The sequence below is a fragment of the Microplitis mediator genome, chromosome 9, assembly GCF_029852145.1.
Source record: "Microplitis mediator isolate UGA2020A chromosome 9, iyMicMedi2.1, whole genome shotgun sequence".
In the NCBI taxonomy this organism is placed as follows: domain Eukaryota; kingdom Metazoa; phylum Arthropoda; class Insecta; order Hymenoptera; family Braconidae; genus Microplitis; species Microplitis mediator.
Genome location: NC_079977.1, coordinates 5,726,424 through 5,751,621, shown reverse-complemented (window position 1 = coordinate 5,751,621; position 25,198 = coordinate 5,726,424). Strand labels below are relative to the sequence as shown.

General features: G+C 28.1%; 4 protein-coding genes across 5 annotated transcripts; 2 read left to right on the top strand and 2 right to left on the bottom strand.

Annotated features, from left to right (window-relative positions):
• Positions 1–295: 295 nt before the first annotated feature.
• LOC130674505 (annexin B9-like) lies at positions 296–8,489 on the bottom strand. Of its 2 annotated transcripts, XM_057479849.1 has the most exons (8): positions 8,175–8,489; positions 7,970–8,006; positions 5,303–5,944; positions 3,037–3,213; positions 2,679–2,883; positions 1,812–2,138; positions 929–1,110; positions 296–839 (listed from the first exon to the last, which is right to left on the bottom strand). In XM_057479849.1, the coding sequence occupies exons 2-8, from the start codon at positions 7,985–7,987 to the stop codon at positions 789–791; spliced, it is 1,602 nt and encodes a 533-aa protein (XP_057335832.1). In that variant the 5' UTR covers positions 7,988–8,006; positions 8,175–8,489; the 3' UTR covers positions 296–788. The 2 variants fall into 2 exon arrangements, with proteins under 2 accessions (XP_057335832.1, XP_057335833.1); XM_057479850.1 differs by lacking the exon at positions 5,303–5,944 and having other exon boundaries at positions 8,175–8,483.
• A 2,973-nt stretch (positions 8,490–11,462) lies between these two features.
• On the top strand, positions 11,463–12,622 carry LOC130674586 (uncharacterized). The gene is made up of 3 exons (XM_057479951.1): positions 11,463–11,625; positions 11,710–11,800; positions 12,074–12,622. The coding sequence occupies exons 2-3, from the start codon at positions 11,783–11,785 to the stop codon at positions 12,494–12,496; spliced, it is 441 nt and encodes a 146-aa protein (XP_057335934.1). The 5' UTR covers positions 11,463–11,625; positions 11,710–11,782; the 3' UTR covers positions 12,497–12,622.
• Positions 12,623–18,463: 5,841 nt separating this feature from the next.
• Positions 18,464–21,965, top strand: LOC130674748 (protein SYS1 homolog). Its single transcript, XM_057480170.1, has 3 exons — positions 18,464–18,770; positions 18,834–19,035; positions 21,175–21,965. Exon 3 carries the CDS (start codon positions 21,240–21,242, stop codon positions 21,720–21,722), a length of 483 nt encoding a protein of 160 aa, XP_057336153.1. The 5' UTR covers positions 18,464–18,770; positions 18,834–19,035; positions 21,175–21,239; the 3' UTR covers positions 21,723–21,965.
• LOC130674749 (NADH dehydrogenase [ubiquinone] iron-sulfur protein 6, mitochondrial) lies at positions 21,792–24,516 on the bottom strand. Its single transcript, XM_057480171.1, has 3 exons — positions 24,348–24,516; positions 24,044–24,220; positions 21,792–21,966 (listed from the first exon to the last, which is right to left on the bottom strand). Exons 1-3 carry the CDS (start codon positions 24,480–24,482, stop codon positions 21,898–21,900), a joined length of 381 nt encoding a protein of 126 aa, XP_057336154.1. The 5' UTR covers positions 24,483–24,516; the 3' UTR covers positions 21,792–21,897.
• Positions 24,517–25,198: the final 682 nt, after the last annotated feature.

Below are 25,198 nucleotides of genomic sequence, written 5' to 3'. Positions count from 1 at the left end.
AGAATATTTTCTAAAGGGAGGGGGCACTACCTAAAAATGCCCTTAATAAAAAAAAAAAAATTGAAAATCTTCTTAATGTTGGAATAAATTTATGAGTTTGAGTTCATGAATTTTTTTATTTTTTCACGTTTCAAACCTTTGTAATAATTTTTATTTTCATCATTAAAGTTTTCAAGAATGAAACGATTGAAAAAAAATTAACAAAAACGATATTTTATAGGCCGAATAGACTGAGTCACTTCTAGATATTCAACATTTTAAATTATATCATTTTGTAATCAGCTATTTTTTAAAATTTACTTTCCAACATTTGCGACGTTTTGAATTAGAAGGCCTCGCTTTCAATTTACTTGTCAATTCCAAAAAAGATTTTTTTCTCTCCAACTTTTTATATTTATCGAACTGATATCAATAGGAAGCCCATTCTTATAAACTTTCTTTATCATTGTAGTACTTTTTTATGTACTAAATAAATCAGTATATATTTGATACCTTTACTACACTTTTAGTGTCATGTCATTTGATCTCTACTCAATAATTTTAAAAAAATATTTTCTGCTCCTGAAAAATATCAATTTTCAGAGATACCTTTTTCGAAATTGACGATTCTATTTTTAACACTAAACATAATTTCACTTTTGATTGGCACAAATTTATTTTTTTTTAATACTTCATAATATATTTTTTAAATTAATTTAGATAATAAGCAGAATTAAATATTTTTGAATAATTGTCGATCATTTCTGATTAAATGCAAAATACCCTTGTGATAAGTACTTAGTTTTCATTTAAGCGACCAATGCCACCAGACATTTTTTGTAATGTCCTGAGCAGTCATCCTAGAAAAATTAAATTAAATCATTTAATAATTTTTTTCTTTTTAAATAACGTCAATTATTAGCAACATTTTTATTAAAAATTGACTTACAGAAATGGCATCTTCTAATGATTTTCCATACTGTTGAATGTATGCTTGTTTTATTTCTCCCATGTCAATTTCAGAGCGTGTAACGACAAGTCTGATGAGTCTACGATCATCAGTACCCATTCCTTTCATACTTTTGTGAAGTTGTTTCGCGAAAAATCCAGCACGATGATTTACACATTGAACTGGAAAAATAAAGTTTATATTTAAATCCGCATTCACTCTGCTCCGGAGTTTTAATACTTTAATAAATTAATACTTAATAGAAACAGCTGTTAATTAAAAACATAATTATTTCAAAATTAGAAACAATTTTAAAAAATATTTAATCAACTTGTACTGTCATAACCGTATTAAAATATTAATATATAAATTAGTAATCAATTAAAAAAAAAGTTAAAGGATTAATTGAAAAAAAGACAACGTGGTGACAATTTTCATGAGATGTAAATTTGAAAAAAAAAACATACTCACAATTTGGATCAATTAGGAGTTGAAACAAATTTGACATGAAAATTTTACTCTAAAAAATTTGACATTTCGAATTTTTTTAAATTTTCAATTAATGCTTTAATGTTTTTTTAATTAATTAAAAATATTTTAATAGTTATGACAGTCCAAGGTCATTGGATAATGTTTAAAATGGGGGGGGGGGGTATTGCCTGAGAATGCCAATAAATTGAATAAAAGTTTAAATTTTTTATTTTTACGTAAAAAAAAAAAATAGTAATGAGCAAGATCTGGAAATTGGTGCTGTAAATATATAGTAAAATATATTAAAAACAACATGAAAAATATTGTAAGCACTAACTTCACGGTCTTGTGAATGTGAAAAAAAAAAGTTGCAATTTTCTTAGCGGAAAGTTAAAAAAAAATAAATATTTACCAATAGCACGAAGTCCTTTCTCAATATCACCACTGAATTCATTTTTAATGGCATCTTCTATAGAATTTCCAGTGATATTTTGATACTCCGCGAATATTTGTTTCAATTGTGGAATACTACGTTGTACCAAAACGGCATTAAAAGTAGATTCGTCAGTGCCAAAACGTAATTCTCCGGCCTGCAAAAGTCTTCTAGCGTCTTCCATTGCAGCACTTTGGTTTACCTCGAATGATTCATCACGATGTCCACAGCACAGTGACACCATTAAACGTTCAAAGCTACCGGAAGTGTCTTGGCGAAGATCATCTTCCAACGAACGTCCGTAAACTAAAATTCAGAATTTAATTCTATTTTAAAATTCTAACTTTTTGCATAAAATTTTAAACTAGTCACGGACACTTCCGGTGTAAAAAAAATCGTCTCATAAAGATTACAAAAAATTTCGACACGTGGAATTTCTAAACTTGAGACATATTGGAACTTTTTTTTAACTTTTGTAATTTTGATGGTTAAAAAAAAATTTCTCTAGGATTTTATAAAGCGAAATTTGTGTAGAAAAAAAAAACTGAGTTTAGTTGAAGCTGAGTAAAAATATGACTGAGTAGAGATAAACCTGAGTAAAAAAATCTCTGAGTAGAGTTGAGTTGTAGCAAAAAAACGTTGATAAAAAAGTCAGAAATTCGAGATTTTTTAACTTTTCCAAAATTACAAAAGTTCAAAAAAAGTTCCACTCAGGTTCTAATCTGTCTCAGGTTCAAAATTTCCCCTTATCGAACTTTTTTGGAACCTTTTTGAAACAAATTTTTTTTACATGGGTTTAAAATTATTTTATATCCACATATTTTTAAAAATAATATGAACTCTTACTAGATTCATAAGCCTGGCGAATCATATGAATTTCTTGGTTAGACATCGTGCACATGACTTCAATTAGAACACATTCATCAGTTCCAATTCCAGACATGGCTTCATGAAGTTCTTTAGCATAATAATTGGGAATCGGTGTCATCATCGCAACGACAAGATTTTCAAAGTTTCCAGAGAGCTCAGATTTCAAATCTTTTATCAAATCCTAAAATGTTTATAATTTAATTATTAGCAAGTCATCAGAGATTAAAATTTTATCATAAACGAGATTTTATATAGTAGGCTGTGCCAAATAAAATCGTTTATGTTTTTCTACCCATACGAAAATTGCATAGTATGTGTATATGAACATATATACCTTTCCATAAAGTGTTTTAAACTGGAAAGCTATTTCCTGTCTCTGGAGATTTGTTCGGTTGGCGAGGACATTAATGATCGCTTTCTCATCAGTACCGAATCCTTTCATCGCTTTCCGAAGAACTTCAGCATCCTCTCGAGGATTGAAAGCAGGGAATGGTACTACCGTTGGAGATGGCTATGGTAAAAAAATTAATTTTGAAAGTATGAGTATTAAAAAAAATGTTCTTTCAATTTTCCGCTGTGATAGTTCTTTTAATAAAAAAAAAAAGAGTTCCCTGATAGCCACACCTTTGCTCAGCAAGTTCTGCAGTGAAACGTTTTCGGCTAATTTAACGACAAGTTTCTAGTAAGCTTTGACTGGATAATACTTGCGTGCAAGTTGATGCAAATCTACTGCCGTCATCTGAATGTAATTTGATAGAAGAACTTGCCGTCAATTTGAAGTGAAACTTTCAATCAACTTAACGTCATTGTCTGACAGTAACACTTGTAGTTAAATTGAATTCAAGTTAACAGACAATTCACTGTCAACTTAAAGGTAACTGTTTGCTCTCCAACACTTTCCTTTAAGTTGCCTTTAGAATACGGCAGTAGCTTGTAGTTAACTTACGGTTAGGGTGGCTATCAGGGTTATTGTAATTAATTCATCAATGGTTATACAAGAACTATTTAAACTAGATCGTGTACTGACCATCAGTCGTTTATTTATTTATTTTTTTTTTTAATTTTGTCTTAATAAATAAAAAAATATAATTTAATTCTTCAGCAATCAAAAAAAATTAATTGAGAATGAAGTTCAATTAATTATTGACATAAGACAGATAAAATTAGAACATTGATAAAAAATTATTTAAATGAATTATAAAAAAATTGTCTGTGTTTTGTTAAGAAAAAGTTAAAAAAAAAAAAATTGTGTAAAATCAATAAATAATTGGGAATTTTTCAAGGAATTGGGATTTTAATATTTTTTCGTGATACCAGCATCGAAATTTAAAGTTTCAGTGTCTGGACAGCCAGTCGGAAGAAGTGAATTTCAGTCCAATGCCGGGAATTAATATTAGCAAATGCGGGAATTGTGAATGCCCAATCAGAGGGCAGAAAAAAACTTGTTTTGTCCCGAGGGAACAAAGTTTCTGCCCGTTGATTGAAGGCTTCCGCAATTTAAACTCTGATACTTGTCATTTGTTTAAGGGGCAAGGGTCTGAGATACAATACTAAGAGGATATTTTTGTGATTTTTTTTTCAGAGTACGTTCGTTATTAAAATTCTTAAAATTTGTGACATTATTAAACATCATTTCAAGAATACTCTGCTAAATTTTCATAAAAAAATATTGAAAAATAAGCCAGTGGTAGTGGGGAGAGACGAGTCACCTTAAAAAGTCACCATGCCGTAGGCAGGATAACTCATGGCTGCCTCATCTGAACTCACAAAACCAAAAAGATTTCTTTAGTACATAAGTTTATCTTGGATTTGAACGAAGGATTTTTTTTTCTTCAATAACTACTTATTTTTTGATTAAACAAAAGGAGCAATTTTTGGTAAAAATCAGAGTTTTTTTATTGCACCTTTACCAAAAATTTAAAAATTAATATTTTGTTTATTCCTTCGTTCAAATCCAAGATAAATTTATGTACTAAAAAAATCTTTTTGGTTTTTTGATTTCAGATGAAGCAGTCATGAGTTATCCTGCCTACCGCATGGCGACTTTTTTTAAGGTGACTTGTCTCTCCCCACTACCACTGGCTTATTTTTCAATATTTTTTTATGAAAATTTAGCAGAATATTCTTGGAATGATGATTAATAATGTCACAAATTTTAAGAATTTTAATAAAGAACGTACTCTGAAAAAAAAAATCACAAAAATATTCTCTTTTTTATTGTATCTCAGACCCTTTTCCCCCCTTAATTTCATTTACATAAATGACAGTTCTGACTGATTGTTTTATAAAAATTACTGTCAATAATGAATAGTATTTATAGTTTCTGCTCAATTATAAATTCCAAATGACAATTTAATAGTTGATGACACCTCGGTCTTAAATAAACTTGCTTCTGACTGACTGCTGACACTGAAACTTCAAATTCAAATCCAGGTAATCATGAAAAATACGGTGTAACTCAGGATGAAACTCTATTTCAGACTGGAGGTGATGTCAGTCAACTTGGCCCTGGTCTGCAATCTTTTTGTTTCATCCCTTGTCACACAATATACTGCTAATTACTTTAATTGAAGTATATAATTAAAAAAGGTCAGTCTCACCTTTGGATTTACTGGAGACATCTTGGGGGCAGAGGCAGAAGAATGGTAAGATGACATAGAAGCCATCGAAGTAGCAGACTGATAACCTCCTGCCCCTTGACCCCCAGGATAGGATCCAGGGTAAGCGTTAGTGTGAGAACTAGCATTTCCAGGATAGTTTGTGTTCATGCCCATGCCGGGATTCATAGCTGGTTGGCTGGGATAATTCATGCTAGGGGGACTAGAATGACCCATGCCAGGATTCATAGCCGGTTGGCCGGGATAAGTCATGCCATGGTAAGATTGCGGTGCGTAAGGCTGTGCTGGAAACCCTGAATTTTTATCAGGACAAAACTGTGCAGGGTTTTGAGGACAAGCTTGTCCAGGGTTCATAGGATAAGAATATGCAGCATTCGGAGGATTAGAAGGATAAGGAGAAGAAAAGTCTGATTGATTTGGATAAGGCATCGATGGATTAGTAGACTGCGGGTACGGATTTGATGGGTATGGAGACGCGAAAGGTTGCGGCATATTAAATGGCGCTGGAACTGGATTAAATCCATAGTTATTTTGAGGATAAGGTTGAGCTCCAGGGGCAGAAGATGCACCAGGATGTGCTTCGAAAGTTGTCGGCTTTTGTCCTGGGAACGGCATTGGTGGACCCTTAGGATTTTTAAGTTCAAATGAAAATATATTTATTAGGGTGCTTCATTTGAAACGAACATTTTTTTTTTAGCGGACATAAGAAAATTTTGTTGTTTGTTGAGAGAAAAATTCCCTGAAAATTTCAGTTCTTAATTTTAATTTTAAGTACTTCCTCTCAAGCATCAGAGTTTTCCCATTTCAAAGGCATGTAAATCGAATAACTTTTCTTTTAAATTACTATAACTTAGCCCGATTTGAAGCAATGGTTTTGAAACCAGCTTTTATTTGTAGAGTAATTGCTACTTTTTAAAATTGTATAAAACGGTTTTGGTCTAACTCGATCCATGTCGATTGTATCAGCTCCGATAGTCAACTTTTTTACTTTTTTCATTTATTTTTGTTAATAGTGAAGAAACGGCTCATCTTACAAAAAATATGCATAGGACCAATCTTTTAGGAAATTTTGTCCTCTACAAAATTGTTCATAACACTTATATTGCTAAAGTGCACTGTTCATGAGATACATGCATTTTTACATTAAAAAAAATTGTAGGCTTAGTACTAATCTTTTTTACTGTAAAATGTTAAAATGCATTTATCTCGTGAACAGTGCGCTTTAGCGACATAAGTGTCATAAGCAATTTTGTAGAGGACAAAATTTGCTAAAAGATTGGTCTTATGCATATTTTTTGTAAGACGAGCCGTTTCTTCACTATTAACAAAAATAAATAAAAACAGTGAAAAATTGACTTTCGGAGCTGATACAATCAACATGAATCAAGTTAGACCAAAATCGTCTTACTTTTAAAAAGCAGCAATTAATCTGCAAATAAAAACTGGTTTCAAAACGATAGCTTAAAATCAGGCCGAGTTATAGTAAGGTAAAAGTGACCCCTCTATCGGCCAGGCCCCCTTTATCGGCCACTTAGTCGAAAAATCGATATATTTCCACAATAAGTACATATTCATGCGTAAATAGTTTTTAAAAAAAAAGCAAAATTAATCTAATTTAGATTAAACGTACTTTGATTATTGTAAAAATTCATTTTATAATTAAAAAAAAATAGTAGTGCGTCAGATGCGATTTCTGGTGATTTCTTATCAGGGAGAAGTATTCTTGTTTTTTCAATAACCGATTACTAATTAAAAATAACAATAAAAGTCCGATTTTTTTTTTTGTAATCTTATTAGCTTGTTTCATAGTAATTTTAGGAGTTAAAAATTTAATGATTTTTGCCTAATTTATATTAAAAATAGGGTGGCCGAATATAGATACAAGAAAATTACCTCTGTATGCATTAGCGGCCACCTTAGTTTTATTTTCTTTGAGGTTATCAGCATTTATATGCAAAATAGTCAATTTAATTTGTTAATATCAAAATAAATAATCAAATTGATTGAGTTACATTTCAAAATAAATATAAATATTTAGAATAGATGTAAATAAATTATATACATCCGATCAGCTAAAATTTTATCTAAGAGGTGACCGATAAAGGGGATCTAGGCAGGCCGATAGAGGGGACATCAGGAATTGAAGTTATTTTCATTTATTATTTAATTTCTAATAAATATTTTTACATATATTTTCTTTTAATTTGAAGTTAAATATATAAGCTTCAAGGTTCTATCACTGTTTTATACATGAATTGGTTTTTTATATTTTAATTCTTAATTCGAAAAAAAAAAAAAAAATACGCTTAACTGGCCGATAGAGGGGTCACTTACCTTAATTTAAAAGAAAAGTTATTCGATTTACATGCTTTTTAAATGGGAAAACTTTTATGCTCGATAGAAAGTATTTAAAATTAAAATTAAGAGCTGAAATTTTCAGGAAATTTTTTTTTCAACAAACAACAAGATTTTCTTGTGTCCGCTAAAAAAAAAAATGTTCGTTTCAAATGAAGCGCCCTAATATTTATCTACTTTTGTTGCACTACTTAATTGTCATTCATTTATTTACGTGTTATTAGAAAAAATATGTAATGATTAGTGAGAAATAAATATAAAATAAATAAAAAATAGATCTAATATAATTTTTACCTGATAATTGTAACTCATGATGCCTAGATTTTAGTGCCTAAAAATAAAAATGATTTAATTATTGACAAATTGTTGTTACAAAACAAACTGCATACATACATATGTCATGATAAATTTTATAAATATACATTTTACAAGTATATATATTGTAAATTAATTTGATTATATATAAATAATATATTAATTTGTTTTATAAAATACTCACTGTTTAAAATTTGATTTGATATCTGGTTAAACAAATAAAATAAATAATATTTTATTCACGTGACTCGATAACTGATTTTTCTGCGGGTTATGAAACGACCGACTGAAAGCAACTGAGGATTGAGGACTGACGTGGCCTACTGAACTATAATTTTGTTTAGTAATAAAATGTGTAGTTCTGTAGTTTGCTTGGGTTCTGGTGATTGAGCTTATTGACAAGGCCGACAAAACCTTGGATATAAATTCCACGGAAGCGATACTCAATGACGTCAAATACTGAGAATTTAAATGTGGGAACTCGTGTACTGAATTGAGTCATGTAAAGAATGGGGAGAGAGATGGCATAAAGTGGCACGATGACGTCGTAATGACGTTTTACTTTTGAAGAACCAATCAGTAGTTTTATTAAATAAAATAAATTGCATAGATTTTTTTTTGAATTTATGATTGACTAGAGTTTGAACTTGATGAGTTGCGAGTTAAATAGTTTGAGGAAACTAGAATACAAAAATTTATTCCATTTATTTTTAGATATTATTTTATAAAAATTGATATCTTTATCAGCATAATTTCTCGGTTTGTTGATAGCTGCGAAAAAAGGAGGAAATGATATATAAATATATATGTATGTATGTAATATGGAAAATTTTTCTCAATGCTGCAATTAATTTATGTTTGAAAATCTGTTTTGCTGACTACAGATCACACAGAACTTTTCTGATGACAGTAAAGTTGGCGGATATCTGACAATTTTTTAAATTTAAAATTAATAAAAAAAAATTGAAAAATGGACTTTTTTAAAATTCTAAAATCAGTACATGCATTTATTTTTATTTTATCAATTTAATAGTTTTATTTTTTTATATGTAATTTAAAAATTGTCTTATGTCTGCTACATTTACACTCTAGAGCGTCCCTAATACCAAAAAGACATATAACTTTTTTTTAATTCACCTATCGCTTCAGAGTAACGAAATTGATCAAAAAACAAAAATTAAAATATTAATGCCAAAATGGCCTATAACAGCAAGCATATGCCTTTTTGGCATTAATTTTATTTTTAATTTTTTAGCTAATGCCAAAAAAGCGTATAAATAAAAAATCAATAAAATCAATGAATTGGTTCAATTAAATATTTATTAATAAAAAATGAATGAATTTAATATTTTAATGATTTTTTATTTATGCGCCTTTTTAGCATTAACTGAATAATGAAAAATAAAATTAATGCCAAAAAGGCATATGATTGCTGTTATAGACCATTTTGGCATTAATATTTAAAATTTTGTTTTTTGATCAATGTCGTGATTCTAAAGCGATAAGTGGCTCCTAAAAAGTTTTCACCGAAAAATCTGAAAATTAGAATCGTCGAGCTTCAAAATGTTTTTTTTTTTTTTTTTAAATTCATGATACGACCATTATCCACATAAATACAGCTACTCAAAACTCATTGAAAAATTTCGAAATTTTTTTGGACTTTAATTTTTTACTTTAGTATATTTAAATTTGAATTCACGGGTTTAACTTCATGGTAATATACTTTTTTTTTATGCCTTTTTGGCATTAATGATCATTGTGCCTAAAAGAAAAAAGGCTTATGTATATTTATAGTCCTTTTTGGTTTTAATTTTTTTTATTATCAAAATATTCATTTCAAATCATTTCTAAGCGATTGAGCAAAAAAAAAAAAAATTTATATGCCTTTTTAGCTTTATGGTAGATCTATATGCAGCATATGTCTTTTTGGCATTAGGGACGCGATACTTTTGTGTGATAATTAATTTTGTAATTAATTCATTTATTGAAAATAAATCAAAACATATGTCTAAATATAGCAATTTAATGACCAGTAAATATAAGAAATAATGAGTGGGAATGTAGCAGACTTGATACAAATTTAAAATTATTAATTAATAGAGTAAATAATTGATAAAATAAAATTTTAAAAAATGCGCATTTAAAAAATTTGAAAATTAATAAATGCATTTCTTTGAAATTTTTTTAAATTATTTACTCTCATTTATAATTTAAAATTTGACTGATGTCTGCTAAATTCACACTCATAAGAAATAATAATTTTAAAAAATGAGTTTTGTATTGCACACCTCAAGCGCGAAAGCGCAGGTGTGCTTTTTTTAATTGCAAATAATTAATTAAGTAAATATTAATTCTACAGCTGGAGGAATTGCAGATTCTGAGATAATATTTAGAGAGCAATTTTTTTTATGTAACAATTATTTAAAATTATTGTAATTCTACATGGGTGTAAATGTAGCAGACATAAGACAATTTTTTAATTACTTAAAAAAAATTAAATAATTAAATTAAATTAAAAGAAATCCACGTACAAATTTTTGAATTTTCCAAACGTGCATTTTTTTGTTTTTATTTTATATACAATTTATTTCATTATTTCAAAGTTTTAAAAATATTCAGATGTCCGCTAACTTTACTATCACCTTTTTTTTTTTGATAATATTTCGATTCCTAAATTTTTTCTGATACAAATTTGAAATTTTATACTTTTAGTTTATTCATCAATATTTTTTTTTAACGAGATTTTCTACTCGACAACTTGTCATTGTCGCATATCAAATATTTTGCATCGACAAAATGTCTTTCAGATTTGAACAATGGCTCTAGCCCCTTCATAGACAAATTTTGTAACAGCCCTGGTAAAAATTTTTCGGAATTGTCTCTGAAAAACTCAGTTCTAAAGTTCTAAAGACTTTTTCAGAGTTATTTAGAGAAAAGTCCGAAAAATTTCCACCAGGGAAGTTACGGCTGTACGATTTTGAACTTTAGCAGACAAATATCAATTTTTGGATTATTTATTTCAACAATTAAATTTAAAAAAAAAAAGAAAACTAAAAATATGCACATGTAGAAAATTTAAAAAACTATGGGTGCAATTTTTTGAAATATTTATTTTTTCATATTTTGTCGTAAAAAAAAACCCGAAAATTATTAGACGTCAGCTAACTTATGTCTCATTACAGCTGGGCAGCAATGTAAATCATTACTAATCATTAGTGATGTGAAGCTGACCGTCAGGTGATTTTTTGACCGTCATGTCATGGTCACAAGACCGTCAGCGAACAGGCTCGTCATTTAGGTCCGTCGGTCACAATTTAGGTCCGTCAGCGGACCGTCTTGTGACCAAAACTCAAAATGACGGTCATTCCGCATCACTACTATAGTTGAGTCTGCAAAAGAATGGGCTTTTCTCCCACTACTTAGCTATGATAAAGTCCATGGCTTTGCGCTAACGCGCATGCGCAGTAATGACTTAATTGTAGAAAAATGATGGGAGAAAAGCCCATTCTTTTGGTGACTCAACTATAATCATTTAATGTCGCACAATTGTAACTGCAAGTGATCTTCGTCTCATACGCATTTGAAAAATTTATATTTCCGTTTTATCCCGTACAAGTTATTTTATCCAAACAATTGTATGTATACTTTTAAATATTATTTTTTATTGAGTATGTTAATAATAAGTTACTGGACTGAATGTTATAAAATATTTATTTTAGGTTAGATCATAAAAATTCCACGTTCAATCAGTAATTGGAACGGTTGTCGAAAGTTTTAAGGATAACAAAAAACATGAATAGAGAAATATGGGTAAGTTTAAGATAATTTATAATTATATTTTTTAAAATAAATGATCCTGAAGTTAGCAGGCAACTAGTAATTGTCGGATTTTTGTTAAAAAAACAAAAAATATACACATGTAAAAAATTTTAAAAACTACAGGTGCAATTTTTTCTTATAATTAATTATTTCTAAAAAAAATCCTAAAATTATTAGACGTCAGCTAACTTCAGTATCATTAAAATAAAATAAGTACATGTTTTTACTTTGTCGTTAATATTTAATATTTTGTAATATATTCAGGAAGGCGAAAAGGATTGCAGTTGTGAACATGGCTGTTTGCGCTTGTATGCAGATATCACATCGGTTAAATTTCGCTGTTCAACTGCAAAGTCTACCTTTAGACAACTTGAACAAGTTATTAAATTACAAGCCGATGTGAAAAAAGGGATCGAACTGATTATGCCTAGTGGTAAAACGTTCAAACAAGAATACGGATCAGACTTTAGTAAGATCCGTGTGCTTTCTATCACAACAGTACAAGATTTGATTCGAAACATTGAAAAATGTCCAAGTGTAAGAGAACTCATCAAGGGTACGGAATACGAAGAAATGTACTACGAAGCTAGAGAACAATATTCAGAAGTTATCGATAAATTTCTAAAAGTTAGCGATGAAGATATCCTGCGGCTGGAAATGGATTCTTCTTATGAGATTGATTTGTAATTACGTATTAATCAATTATTACTCCGTACTAAAAAAAATGTCATATTTTGTATATAAAAGTATTATTGAATAAAATAAAATAATATTTATACGCCTTTTTGGTATTAGGGGCGGGAATTATTGTTATACTGGAAAATTTCGCTACTATTTCAAAAGTCAAAATAAAAAATTTAGTATCGTCGATAATATAATTAAATTCTTTCTGTGTAGAATAAAATCGACACTTTACGGTAACGACATTTTGAGTTTTAATGTTACGTAATTAATAATCATTACAAGATTTTATACAATTGGTTTCATAGCCGTTGAGGTCCGATATCAGTACTATGGAGGGTAGAGGTACGACGTATCTCCAGATACGCTGTTTTGTCGTAAAAAAGCTAAAAAGGTTTATTTAGTGTCACTTTATAATAGGGTATCATCAAAATTTTACTAATTTAATTAATTATGCCAATAATATTGATCAAATGTGCGTATAAAGGAAATGAAAAAAAAACGTATCTTTTTTACATTGGAAATTTAATTCTTCGAGTTACAGCGTTTTGTCATAACAATTTCATCTATTTATCAAAACAAGCATTAGTTTCTTACGATACAAAAAACGTATCTCGAGATACGTCGTTTTGTCATAACAGAAATTAATTTTTCTGTCAATTTCCCGTCAAGCAGTAGAAAAAGTATCCGTAACCCGTAAACACACAAACTCGAGAAAAAAGCCATTATTTGGATCACTTTTTTTTATAAAGATCATTTTAGGGCCGAAGAAGAAGTGTGTCATAAATGGCCATCAAATTCAGCCTCGTTTAATTATAATTTATAACAAGAACTTAACTTATTTTATATATCTATTTATGGTTTTTACACATACTTTCGTCTAACCAGTCACGTCTGCGCGAAAAAATACATCTGACTATTTTTCGGAGCGAAATTTAAATTTCTAGTGTATTAGAAAGGAAAAAAAAAATTGTCCTTGAAACTTTTATCGTACATTTTTCTTTTTTTTGCAAATGAGCATTAAGAGTCGTGCACTTTTGGATTTACCAAACTTTTTTTACATTTTTTAACAGGATGATATAGAACTTAGTGAGGAGAAATTCCACGAAGTTATAACGGAACTTGTAAAGGTTAATTCGGATCTTAAACCAATTGAGGAGGAGTTCCGGATGAACGTAGGCAAACCGATTGATATTCGGAAAGCGCTGCGCAGGGCCCAGTTGTGGGCCGAAAGAGAGATATCAAAAAAAAATTTTTCTTGAAACTCTCATATAAATCATCAGAATCTATAAGAAACAGAAGCTGTAATATTGTGATTATAAGTATTTATAAGTTTTCGAAAAATGTAAAGTTTACAATTGAGTAGATTTTGGAAATGAATAAGATTGTATGAGACGATTTCTGAAGTAATCATAGATTTTTTAGCATGAATTCAAAAAGTTTTTAGTATGTATACTCAAGAATATTTGTATGAGTATTTATGCCGAAAATCCTTAGCAATCTATTCACGAAAAATCTATGAAATTGAGTCAGTTTATTTATTCATCAAAAATTACTCAAGTAAACATTAATATTAAATATTAAAGTCATGATGTATTATGGGATATACTATAGTACAACCCAAATAGGTACTTGTTGATCCGTTAAATGACAGAGGAGTATTCGAATAAAATCGTATTGAAATTTGGAATATAACACTTCTGAAATAAATGTCTTACCAGGGACACTACATGTCGTAGGCGCGATCTCGTGGCGAGCACCGAACTACTCCCGCTGCTGCTGGCTAGCACCGGTGACTTTCCCCTTCTCCATATCGATCTTTTCTCCCAAAAAATTTTTTCTCTTGGCTTAAGCAGCTTTTGTTATTTTGGCCAGAGAATACAAAAATACTTGCGTAAAAAGAATAGTGCTTGTTCCGAGAAATTTTATTCTATTTAACCAAAAAAATGCAATATTGCTACAAAAAAATAATGTATCTTGCACCAAAAAAAAAAAATGGGGCAAGATACATTACTGGGTTTGTAAAAAATCACATAAAAACTTATATTTTCACTCATCTCCGAACAGTTAAAATATTCAAAGTACAAGAAAAAGTTATAATATTAGTATTTCTGGTGTAAATTCTTGTAAAAAAAAAATGAAGTTAAGCAATTATTTTTAAATGAATCTGATAAAATTAATATTTTATGTGAATGGAAATTATTTATAAAATCTCATAAGTACTCCATAATATTTTATAAGTAATAGCCTTCTAAATAAAACTTACAAAAACTCATAAATCACATAGCTTTTAAATTGAAATTAAATCTTTCAAGTTTTTACAAGTTAATTCGATTATAGATTTTCTTACTAATTCTCATAAAATTTTTATGAGAAAAAGGTCTGCATTTGTCCATGTGATTCCTGATTCAGTCTCATAAAATTTCGAAGAAATACATGTTAAATATTTTCTCATAAAATATGACAAATATTTTATGATATTCAATAAGATATTATCTCCTAGGATAACTCTTACTAAAACATAAATTCTGAAAATTTCGTATGAAAAAATAATCTTATTGAGATTTTGTAAGTATTATAACATCGGAATTCGCCTGATCAATTCTTATTGAAAATACATTAGAATAAACTGTAACAATCTTATAGAAGTGAAAGTACTTATTCAATCTCATAATCGTTGGCGGAATTCGAGTCACAAAATCTCATAAATTGAAAAATCTTACTCATTCTTTTAAAAATCTAGTACGGAAATCATGATAGAAAAACATTGAAAGCTTTGACTCATAGATTCTCATAAAAATTCATATGAGAATTTTTTTAAATCTCGTAGATATTTTCGAAGCTCATAGATTCTCATAAAAAATATTCAATATCTTATCAGAATTTATGAGAGCTTTTCCACAGCGGAGCCCTCCTTAAAAATAAAAGAAGACTGCTGTTTTATTATTATTTATTTATTTTTGTATTTATTTTTGGTTTTTTTAAAAAATTTTCTTTAAAATAGTAGTAATAATAATAACAAAAATAATAATAATAATAATAATAATAAAAAAAAATAATAATAATTTTTTGCGACAAAACATCTGTTTGTTCATGAGTCCCTGGACAATCGACAGGAACCTTTCACGGCCCTTGAACTCGCCGTTCATCGTTATCACGTCCAGAAAGTTCTTTTGGCTGTCGCTTGATATCAGACATACGGCACCCACCAGTTTCACCGATTCGTACATCACCGAGGGTTTGCTTGGCTTCAATGATCGCGCCACTATCGTCACCGCTTCCTGGTGAGCCAATATCTCTTTTATTCCCACCATGATGTTCATTATCACCTTCAGACAACGTATGCACTCGTATTGGATTCTTTCATACCGATTGTCGCCACAATTAAAAAAATTATAATAATAAATTTTTCTATGATGTAATTGATAAAAATATTTATACAAATAAACGGCGGGCTTAAATTATACAATTTAAATTTATAAGAATAAAAATATTTGAATAAAGCATTGCGTTAAAAAAAAAAAAGTATTTAAATTGATTTAATATTTTTTAAGTAAGCTCAATTTGTAATTCTTTAATGTGTTATTGATATTTCATTAAAATAAGTAATTTACAATTAATTTTTGCTTCGACTAAACTCGGATTGTGTCGGTGCAGTTTTTTGTGAGGGTTGTAAAAACTATAGAAACTATTTGTTACCCTAGCGGATCCGAATTGCGGTAATTGACGTAATTTACGACATTTTTATCCGTCTAATTACGGTAAGTAATTTTCAAATAATGAATTAAAGATAGAAAGAGATAGTAATATCACTATCTCTATTCGAATGCCAAAAAGGCAAATAATATTTATATGCCCTTTTGGTATCAAGGGCGCGAATTATTGTTATACTGAAAAATTTAGCTACCATTTCAAAAGTCAAAATAAAAAATTTAGTACCGTAGATAATATAATTAAATTCTTTCTGTGTAGAATAAAATCCACACTTTACGGTAACGACATTTTGAGTTTTGATGTTACGTAATTTATAATCATTACAAGATTTTATCAATACGAAATTAATTAGAATGATAGTATTAGGTAGATAATTATAATAATTATTTATTACTATAAGTATGTGTCAATATAGTAAGAAACATTTTTCTTTATATTATCCATATATTTTCCACACCTATACTCATTATTTTATTCACAATTTCAGAATGTTCTTCCTTGAAATTCATGTATTTTTTTCCATTGGCATAAGTACATTTTTCTAAAAGTGAATCATATTTATATATCGACTCAATACTCGCTGCGATCATACAGCCGTTGGTGGACAATGCGGAATGTACTGTTGGATCATCTTGAGAATTAGATTTAAGGTTGGATCGCTCTTTCAACCAGCGTTCAATATATTTAATATTTAGTTCAAAATTTTGACAGTTTTATTTAATGTAGACGCCTGGGTATTTACTTTTACTGTGACATTCTTCAATGCAACTAGGGTAAGAGCACCAATACTCAGCCCCTAACCACTAGGCAGCCGGTCATAGACTTTAACATTGGCTCAAAATATATATAGATTAGACTGGGCCAAAAAAATTGACTATTTTTTTTTTTATAGCTATATCGAAAATATTATTCAGAATGACAAAAAAAAAATTTCATGAAAGTTTGAGCCCTTAATATTAATTTTAAGAGGTCTATCATCGCTGTTTTTAATTTTAATTCATAATTTGATGTTTGACGTCAGAATTGCTAAAACATTGGAGTAAAAAATATTCATTTCCACTTATTCTTATGTAAAATTAAATTCCCTACAAAAAAGGTCTGATTGAAAATTTTCGTCAGACAAGCCGTTTCCGATTAATCAAGCGTAATAAATTGATATATTTTTTCCATTTAACATTTTTACTTTTGAATTTTCTAACTGACGAATTAATAAATATCTGAAAAAGACCATGACAAATTTTTAAAGGGAATTTAATGCTCTACAAAAAAGACCTCTTAACATTTTTTGCTAAATTCACTCCTTCGAAAGTTATTCAAGGTTGAATTTGAGTTAAAACGATTTCAATAACGTGAATAACTTTCGAAGGAGTGAATTTAGCAAAAAATGTTAAGAGACCTTTTTTGTAGAGCATTAAATTTCCTTCAAAACTCTGTCCTGATTTTTTTCAGATATTTATTAATTCGTCAGTTAGAAAATTCAAAAGTAAAAATATTAAATCGAAAAAATATATCAATTTATTAAGCTCAATTAATCGGAAACTAATCAGACCTTTTTTGTAGGGAATTTCATTTTACATAAATTTACGGTAAACCCACCGTGATTTACGGTAAAATCACCACAATTTACGGTAATCCACCGTAAATACCGATTTACCGTAAATTACGGTAAATCTACTCGAATTTTACCTATTCTACGGTACGTTTACGGTAAAAATACCGTAAATTCACGGTAAATCAGGTCTGCTAGGGTAGGGGTACCTCTACCCTCCATACTAAACAATTACAGCTGTTGCTGGACAAGTTATAGGGTTATGGTACCGGTGTAAATCCGCCTAAGTACAAGCCCACAAGCATGAAAATATGAAAAAAAAATAAGTTATTAATCTTTATGTATTGCGTCTTAAAAAATTTGAATTTTTGATTGGCCAATATAACACCTGACGTTTTAAAGTTAGCAGACAATTAACAATTTTCGAATTTTTGTTTCAAAAAATCAATTACAGAAAAAAAAGCACATGTAGGAATTTCGAAAAACTATACGTGCAATTTTTTCAAATACATTTTTTTTATAGTTTATTGCTTTTAAAAAAAATTCAAAAATTATTAGACCTCGGGTAACTTCAGTGTCATTTAATTTTATTAACCAATAAAATTAAAGCAACAATTTTTTTACAGTATGAAGTCACCTTTATAATACATATTGTAATACACGTCATTTGTTGATATATTTATTAAAAAATAAGTATTTGAAATGATATATTTATAAATAAATAATAAATTTGTATTGAATATTAGTTTTGTAAAAATTAATCGCGAGTTAAAAGAGTAAATTAATTAAATGTTAATAGAAACTGTTTAATATTTTTGTTAACTACAGAATTTAGGTTAAAGGTGAAATTAAAACAAACAATTGTTAACTAAATTTGAGATTTGCTGATTTATTTGTAAAAGATATGAAGAATTAAATGTCATGATTGTAGGAATTAATTTTAATGAGCGATAATTTGAATAAAAAACTATAACGTGAAAATTTGAAAATTCAAAAAATCTAAACACATTTTTTATTGTAAGTACAAATAAATGAAAATTAATGGGTAATTGGAGTAATAACATGAATTATTTGTTGTAGGGATGTAGCAGATGGAGAAATTTTTGAAAATTAAATTATGAAGCAGTCGAATATAAAAATTTGAACTGAAAATATATAATTTTATAATTAATTGGAATAATAAAAGAGCAAATGATTAAAGTAAATAATTGGAGTGAAAATTTTGTTGGGTATTTTTATAATTTAAATGAAATTAAAAACCTCCGATTTAATGTTATAAATAGTAAGTATATTGATTAATTTCAATTGAGTGCATTCATACATGTAATTTTTAAATATTTAAAATAACCCGTAAATTATTTTTATTCGAATTAAAACTACGATATTTTTTTTTATACGATACCTGCTTAAAAGTTGCACAGAGACAACGTTAAGATGTCTTTTAAAAGGACAAGACAAATTATATTTTATCTGAAAGCCAAACTATTTTTTTTTTTAAATAAGGAATCATAGGAAATTCATGTTCTTTTATGATACTGAAGTTAGCAGACATCTAATAATTTTTAGATTTTATTTTAGACAGTAAATTATTAACAAAAAAATTTTGAAAAAATTGCACCTGTAGTTTTTTAAATTTTCTACATGTGCATAATTTTATTTTTGTTTTTTTTTCTGATTGATTTATTGAAAGAGAAATCCAAAAATTTTTAATTATCTGCCAACTTCAGGATCATGTTCTTTTTCCAATTTTAAAAAGTCAATTCAATTAAACAACCCAAAGAGCACACTTGCCTTTGTGACATCTATAAGATGTCAGTTTTTAGGCTGCTTTTTGACTTATCGAAAAGGCAGCAATATGTTGACAAAACGATCAGAAAATTATGTCACCGAAAAAATGTCTGCTTAATAAAGTGGGCCGAAAATCCGCTTTTTTTGAATTTTCATTATTAATACCAAAAGTATTTTTCTTTGTACAAAAAAAAAATTTTTCGGAAAACAAAAAAAATTTTAGGTCGATATTTTAGGCTCGCCAAATCCCGCTAAAGTTAGAAGTTGTTTACAATTTTTTTCCAACTCATTCTGATCGGAAATTTAATTCTCCACAAAAAAAGTTCTATAATAAAATTACGTAAAGTTGATAGTTACTGAGATAATTGCAATTTTGTTCTAAAAAATATAATTTTTTAAGATATTATCACTTTTTCAGGGTAAAATATGAATTTTTTCATATAAATTTAATGGAAAATCGAAATTTCTTACAGAATTGGCCTTCTGGTAAAAATTTGAAATTTATAGTTAATCAGAAACTGGCAGTTTTATGTTTAGATAGTCACATTTCTCGTTATTTGGTGGCTTTCACCATAAATCGCTATGATCTTTGTAGAAAATTGAATTTCCTATGAAATTTTTATGATAAAATTTATTTTTTACCTTGAAAAGTAATAATATCTTGAAAAATTTCATTTTTTAGAGCAAAATTGCAATTATCTCAGTAACTATCAACTTTACGTAATTGTATTATAGAACCTTTTTTGTGGAGAATTAAATTTCCAATCAAAATGAGTTGGAAAAAAATTTTAAACTTCTAACTTTAGCGGGATTTGGCAAGCCTAAGATAACGACCTAAAATTTTTTTTGTTTTCCGAAAATTTTTTTTTTGTACAAAGAAAAATATTTTCGGTATTTATAGTAAAAATTCAAAAAAAGCGGATTTTCGGCCCACCCTACTGTTTAAATGACTTAACACAAGTGACGACAAAAAGTAAATTACAAATAGTGGTAAAATAAAGTCATCTAAATGACTTTTTAATTGAAATAAGACAGGAAAAACAACACAATTCTTCTGTCTTCGGAACCAACATTTGCATGTCGTATTTATACCAAAAAAGATGACTTTGGAACAAAAAAAAAATTTGTCTTGTCCTTTTAAAAGACATCTTAAAGTTGTCTCTGTGCTACTTGGGAAGACTTTAAATGACTTATTTGAGTATTATTTGTAATTTACTTTTTTGTCGTCACTTGTGTCGTCTTTTAATGCTCGGCCGTACCTAACGAAATCTCGAATTTAAGAATCCCAATTACTTTTTAAATATTTATGAGACTCTGATGATGAAAATCTTCCGAGAAAGTTCGTCTTCTACTTTTAGTCGGAAGCCACGAAAATCGCTGTTGTAATTATTTAATAAATAATTTGAATTCTTAAATTCGAAATTTCGTTACGTGCGGCTCAGACTTTAGCAGATATTTTTTTGGTGACATTAATTTCTGATTATTTTGTCAACGTATTTCTCAAAAAAAATTTTTTATATATAAGAAAATTCGGTATTTGAATGCATGACACTCAATTTCTTAAATTTTTTACCAAATTAATGAAAAGTTAAATTAATAGTAAATTAGTTAATAAAAAAATTTGTGATTTCAGGCGTAAGGAAAATAAATTTATGACAGTGATACTTTAATATGAAGTTAAATTTATAAAGAAAAATAATGAATAATTTAACGGGACAATTTCGTAAAACAACATGGGATCCAATACTAATAATATCACAAATAATAGCTGTGCAAACAGTTATGTACTTTTTTCTCGGGGTGTGGATATGGATGTTAACAACTTTATTGGGCGAAACAAAGTCACTTGATTATGCATTTCAATACAAAGAAATCCATGTAAGAGATCACGGTGGGCGATTAGTTATCGCTGTGTTTATAATAAATTCATTGATTGGATCAATGGCACTTTGGTGGTTGGTACAGAGGACAAAACAATGCCTCGATTTTGCTTGCACTGCTCATTTAATTCATTTGATTATTTGTTGGATATACAATTCAAGTTTTCCCACGACATTCAGTTGGTGGTGTTTGAATATTGTCTCAACAACAATCATGTGCGTTTGTGGTGAATTTTTGTGTATGAAAACGGAGTTCAAAGCGATACCGCTTGGTATGAACAGTCAAAAAACAGCCTTATAAATAATATATACTAATGCTTTTTTTATTTGTAAATTTTATTTATTTAATGCTAGTAATAAATATGTAAAATAAGAGTTTAATAAATTTTTATTAAATTAACTCACTTGTACATTATATATCTATATTTTTATTTTTGTTTACTATATAAATATTTTTTACTTGATTTATTTATAAATTAATGATGATGATCTTCCTTGTAAAATCTCAAGCCGCAGTATCCACAAATATGATTTCCAGGTTTATCCTAAAAAATAATTTAATATTTATAATTATTAAGGTGGTCGTTAAAAATTTAATTTTCTCAGGCGCCCCATAAAAAGCTTCTTTTTAGTGAAAAAATACCTGGGTAATTTGGTTTCTTCTTTTCAAGTAAAAAGAACACGTACCTCAGGACGATCAAAGTTCATTTTTCGACACAATCACGGTTTTTTTTAAATATCTCATTAAATATGCAGATTAGAGGAAAAAATCATATGAACAATTTTGTAGGAAATTAAATTCTTGACAAAAAAGGTCATGTTCATTTTTTTTATAAAATGTGTATTTATGAAGATATTTTAAAAAAACTTTTTAGATCATGAATTGAGCGTTTTAAGGATTACAAATTTTGAAAATAAAATTTTTCTAAGTATATAAAATCTATAACAAGCATTAATGATTGATATGTTACGAGTAACGAAGTTGTCTATATTTAAGAAAAAATGTTATTTTTAAAATTCGTAATCCTTAAAATGCTCAATTGATAAGATCTAAAAAAGTTTTTTTAAAATATCTTCACAAATACACATTTTATAAAAAAAATGAATATGACCTTTTTTGTCAAGAATTTAATTTCCTACAAAATTGTTCCTATAATTTTTTCTTTTAATTTGCATATTTCATGAGATATTTAAAAAAACCGCGATTGCATCGAAAAATGAACTTTGACGTCCTGACGTGTTCTTTTTACTTAAAAAGAAAAAACCAAATTCCCCACGTATTTTTTCACTAAAAAGAAGCTTTTCATGGGGTGTCTGAGAAAATTTAATTTTTAACGACCAATCTTATAATTATTCTAGTTAATTTTGAGTGGTGACCCCTACTAATTTTTTTAAAATATTAAAAGGCTGAAATCTTATAATTTGTATTTATATTTTGTCAGAAAAAAAAATTAAAGCATTGATGCAAAAAAATGAGAACGTGGCACGAATTTTGTTAAATAGACTAATGTAAAAATAACACTCATAAATTGAAAGTTTAAATAAATTTTAAAAGTAAATTTTGACTAATAGATTAAAATTATGATACTGAAGTTTGCCGACGTCTACTAATTTTTGGATTTTTTTTAAAACGATGAATTATTAAGAAAAAAATATTTTTAAAAAATGCACCTATAGACAAAAATTGCTAATTGTCTGCTAACTTCAGAATCATTTAAAAATTTTGAATTATAATCTTTATAAAAAATCCAGTGAGACTTTTGGGTTCACTGAGATTTCTCTGCTGCCCAATTTCAAAACACAGTAACTAGCAAAAATAAAATTTTTGAAATATGCATCGAATCATGTTCACAAGACTCCACTGGAACTCAAGTTACTAAATTTCTTTTTAAAAGAAATCTTTGACGTATCAAAGTTGTCTCTGTGCTACTCAGGGATTTGCTGAATTTTTTAATGATCCTGAAGTTTGAAGGGAAAGCAGACATTTAAAAATTTTTGAATTTTTGTTTCTCAACAAATCAATTGCAAAAAAATAAAATAAAAATATGCACACGTAGAAAATTTTAAAAACCACAGGAGCAATTTTGTCAAATATTTTTTTTTTTTATGGTTTATCGTCTAAAAAAAATCCCAAAATTATTAGACGTCTGCTAACTTCAGTATCATATTTTTTTAGTCAAAATTTAAACTTAAAATGTAAAATCTATTAGTCAAAATTGGCGAGTCCTCTTGACATCTCAGTAAAAATATATCAGGTGAAATATCTCAGCCACTAATACCTCAATGTAAAAATATCAACTTACGCGACTATTAAATGTAAAATTTAGATATTAGTGACTGAGATATTTCATCTGATATATTTTGGATGAGACGTAATTTCAGACAAAGTGAGGGAGAGCCGTAGAAATTTATTCTTCAACTTCAGTTAAATGATTAGTTGATAAAAACTGTCAGTTATTTTTAAAATAATCAGCAAAAAAATTCAGATTATCCGTTTTTTTAAAATTTGCCTACAAAATATAATTACAGTTATGACATCTCAAGATCATTAAGTTTTTTTTAATGAAGAGGGGGAACACCATTTATAATTACCCTTAATATTTAATTGTTTTATAAATTTACCAAATTAATGTAGACTTTGGGATGTCCAAGAGGTCCACCACCTCCATCACAAGAAACAATACGATCAGGTCTTGGTTCTGGTGGAACTTCATCAATCAAATTAATTGCCCATCTCTCATTAACTTCCTTGGGTCTATCAACAAATCGTACTAATCTTCTGTCCTCGGGATCGAATTTCTAAAAATTTTAATTTCAGTCATTGATTTGAATACAAATAATATTTTTATAAAATAAAAATAAGTGTAAACTGACGTAACCAAAAAAAAATATACACATGAAATATTTGTAAAAAGATATAACTTACTTGGCCTGTGTGGGTGACAACATCTTTAGGTTCCCATGAAGAATTACTACGAGAAATTACAGCAGAAATAGGTAATTTATTTATTAAAAATTTATTCGAATTATTTAAAAAACAACAGACTTGTTTTCCTGCCATTTTTGCTCCAACTATTTTTTGGAGGATTCGCGACATCTACAAGTCGTCATATTTTCACGTCGTCGGTAAAATAGAAAAACTTTGGTCAAGTAAAATATAACAGAATGGAAATTTAAAAAAAAAATTCCATTTTTGTTTTCTTTTAAAAAACATTTTTTAGGGAAACTTTAATTCCACGGATTGCAGACTAAAAAAAAAGTATAAAAAATATTAAGTTTTGACTGTCAATATATTACTGGTCGAAACTTAAAACGCGTTTATCTCAAAACTACGCAGAAAAAAAACCGATTCCTTGGCGTGATAAATTTTTTGAATTGTAAATGAATAAAGAAAATGACAATAAAGTTAGCAGGCATTTAAAAACTTTTCGATTTTTTTTAACAAAAAAATAAATATTTTGAAAAATTGCACGTATAGTTTATGAAATTTCCGACATGTGCATTTTTTTAGAAATATTTTTTTTTCATTATTTATCTGTTAAAAAAAATTTTTTAAAATTTCAAATGTCTGCTAAGTTTACTATCATATAGAGAAAATTATCGTAGGGCGAGAAAAAATTTTCTGGAGTCCTAAGAAAATTTTTGTTTTTATTTCATAATGAAAAATGTTTCTTGAGCCAAGAAATCCTTTTTTTCTGTATATTTTTCAATTCAATTTTGATCGATTAATTTCAAATATTAACAGTATTTTAGAAACTAAATTTATAACAGAAATAT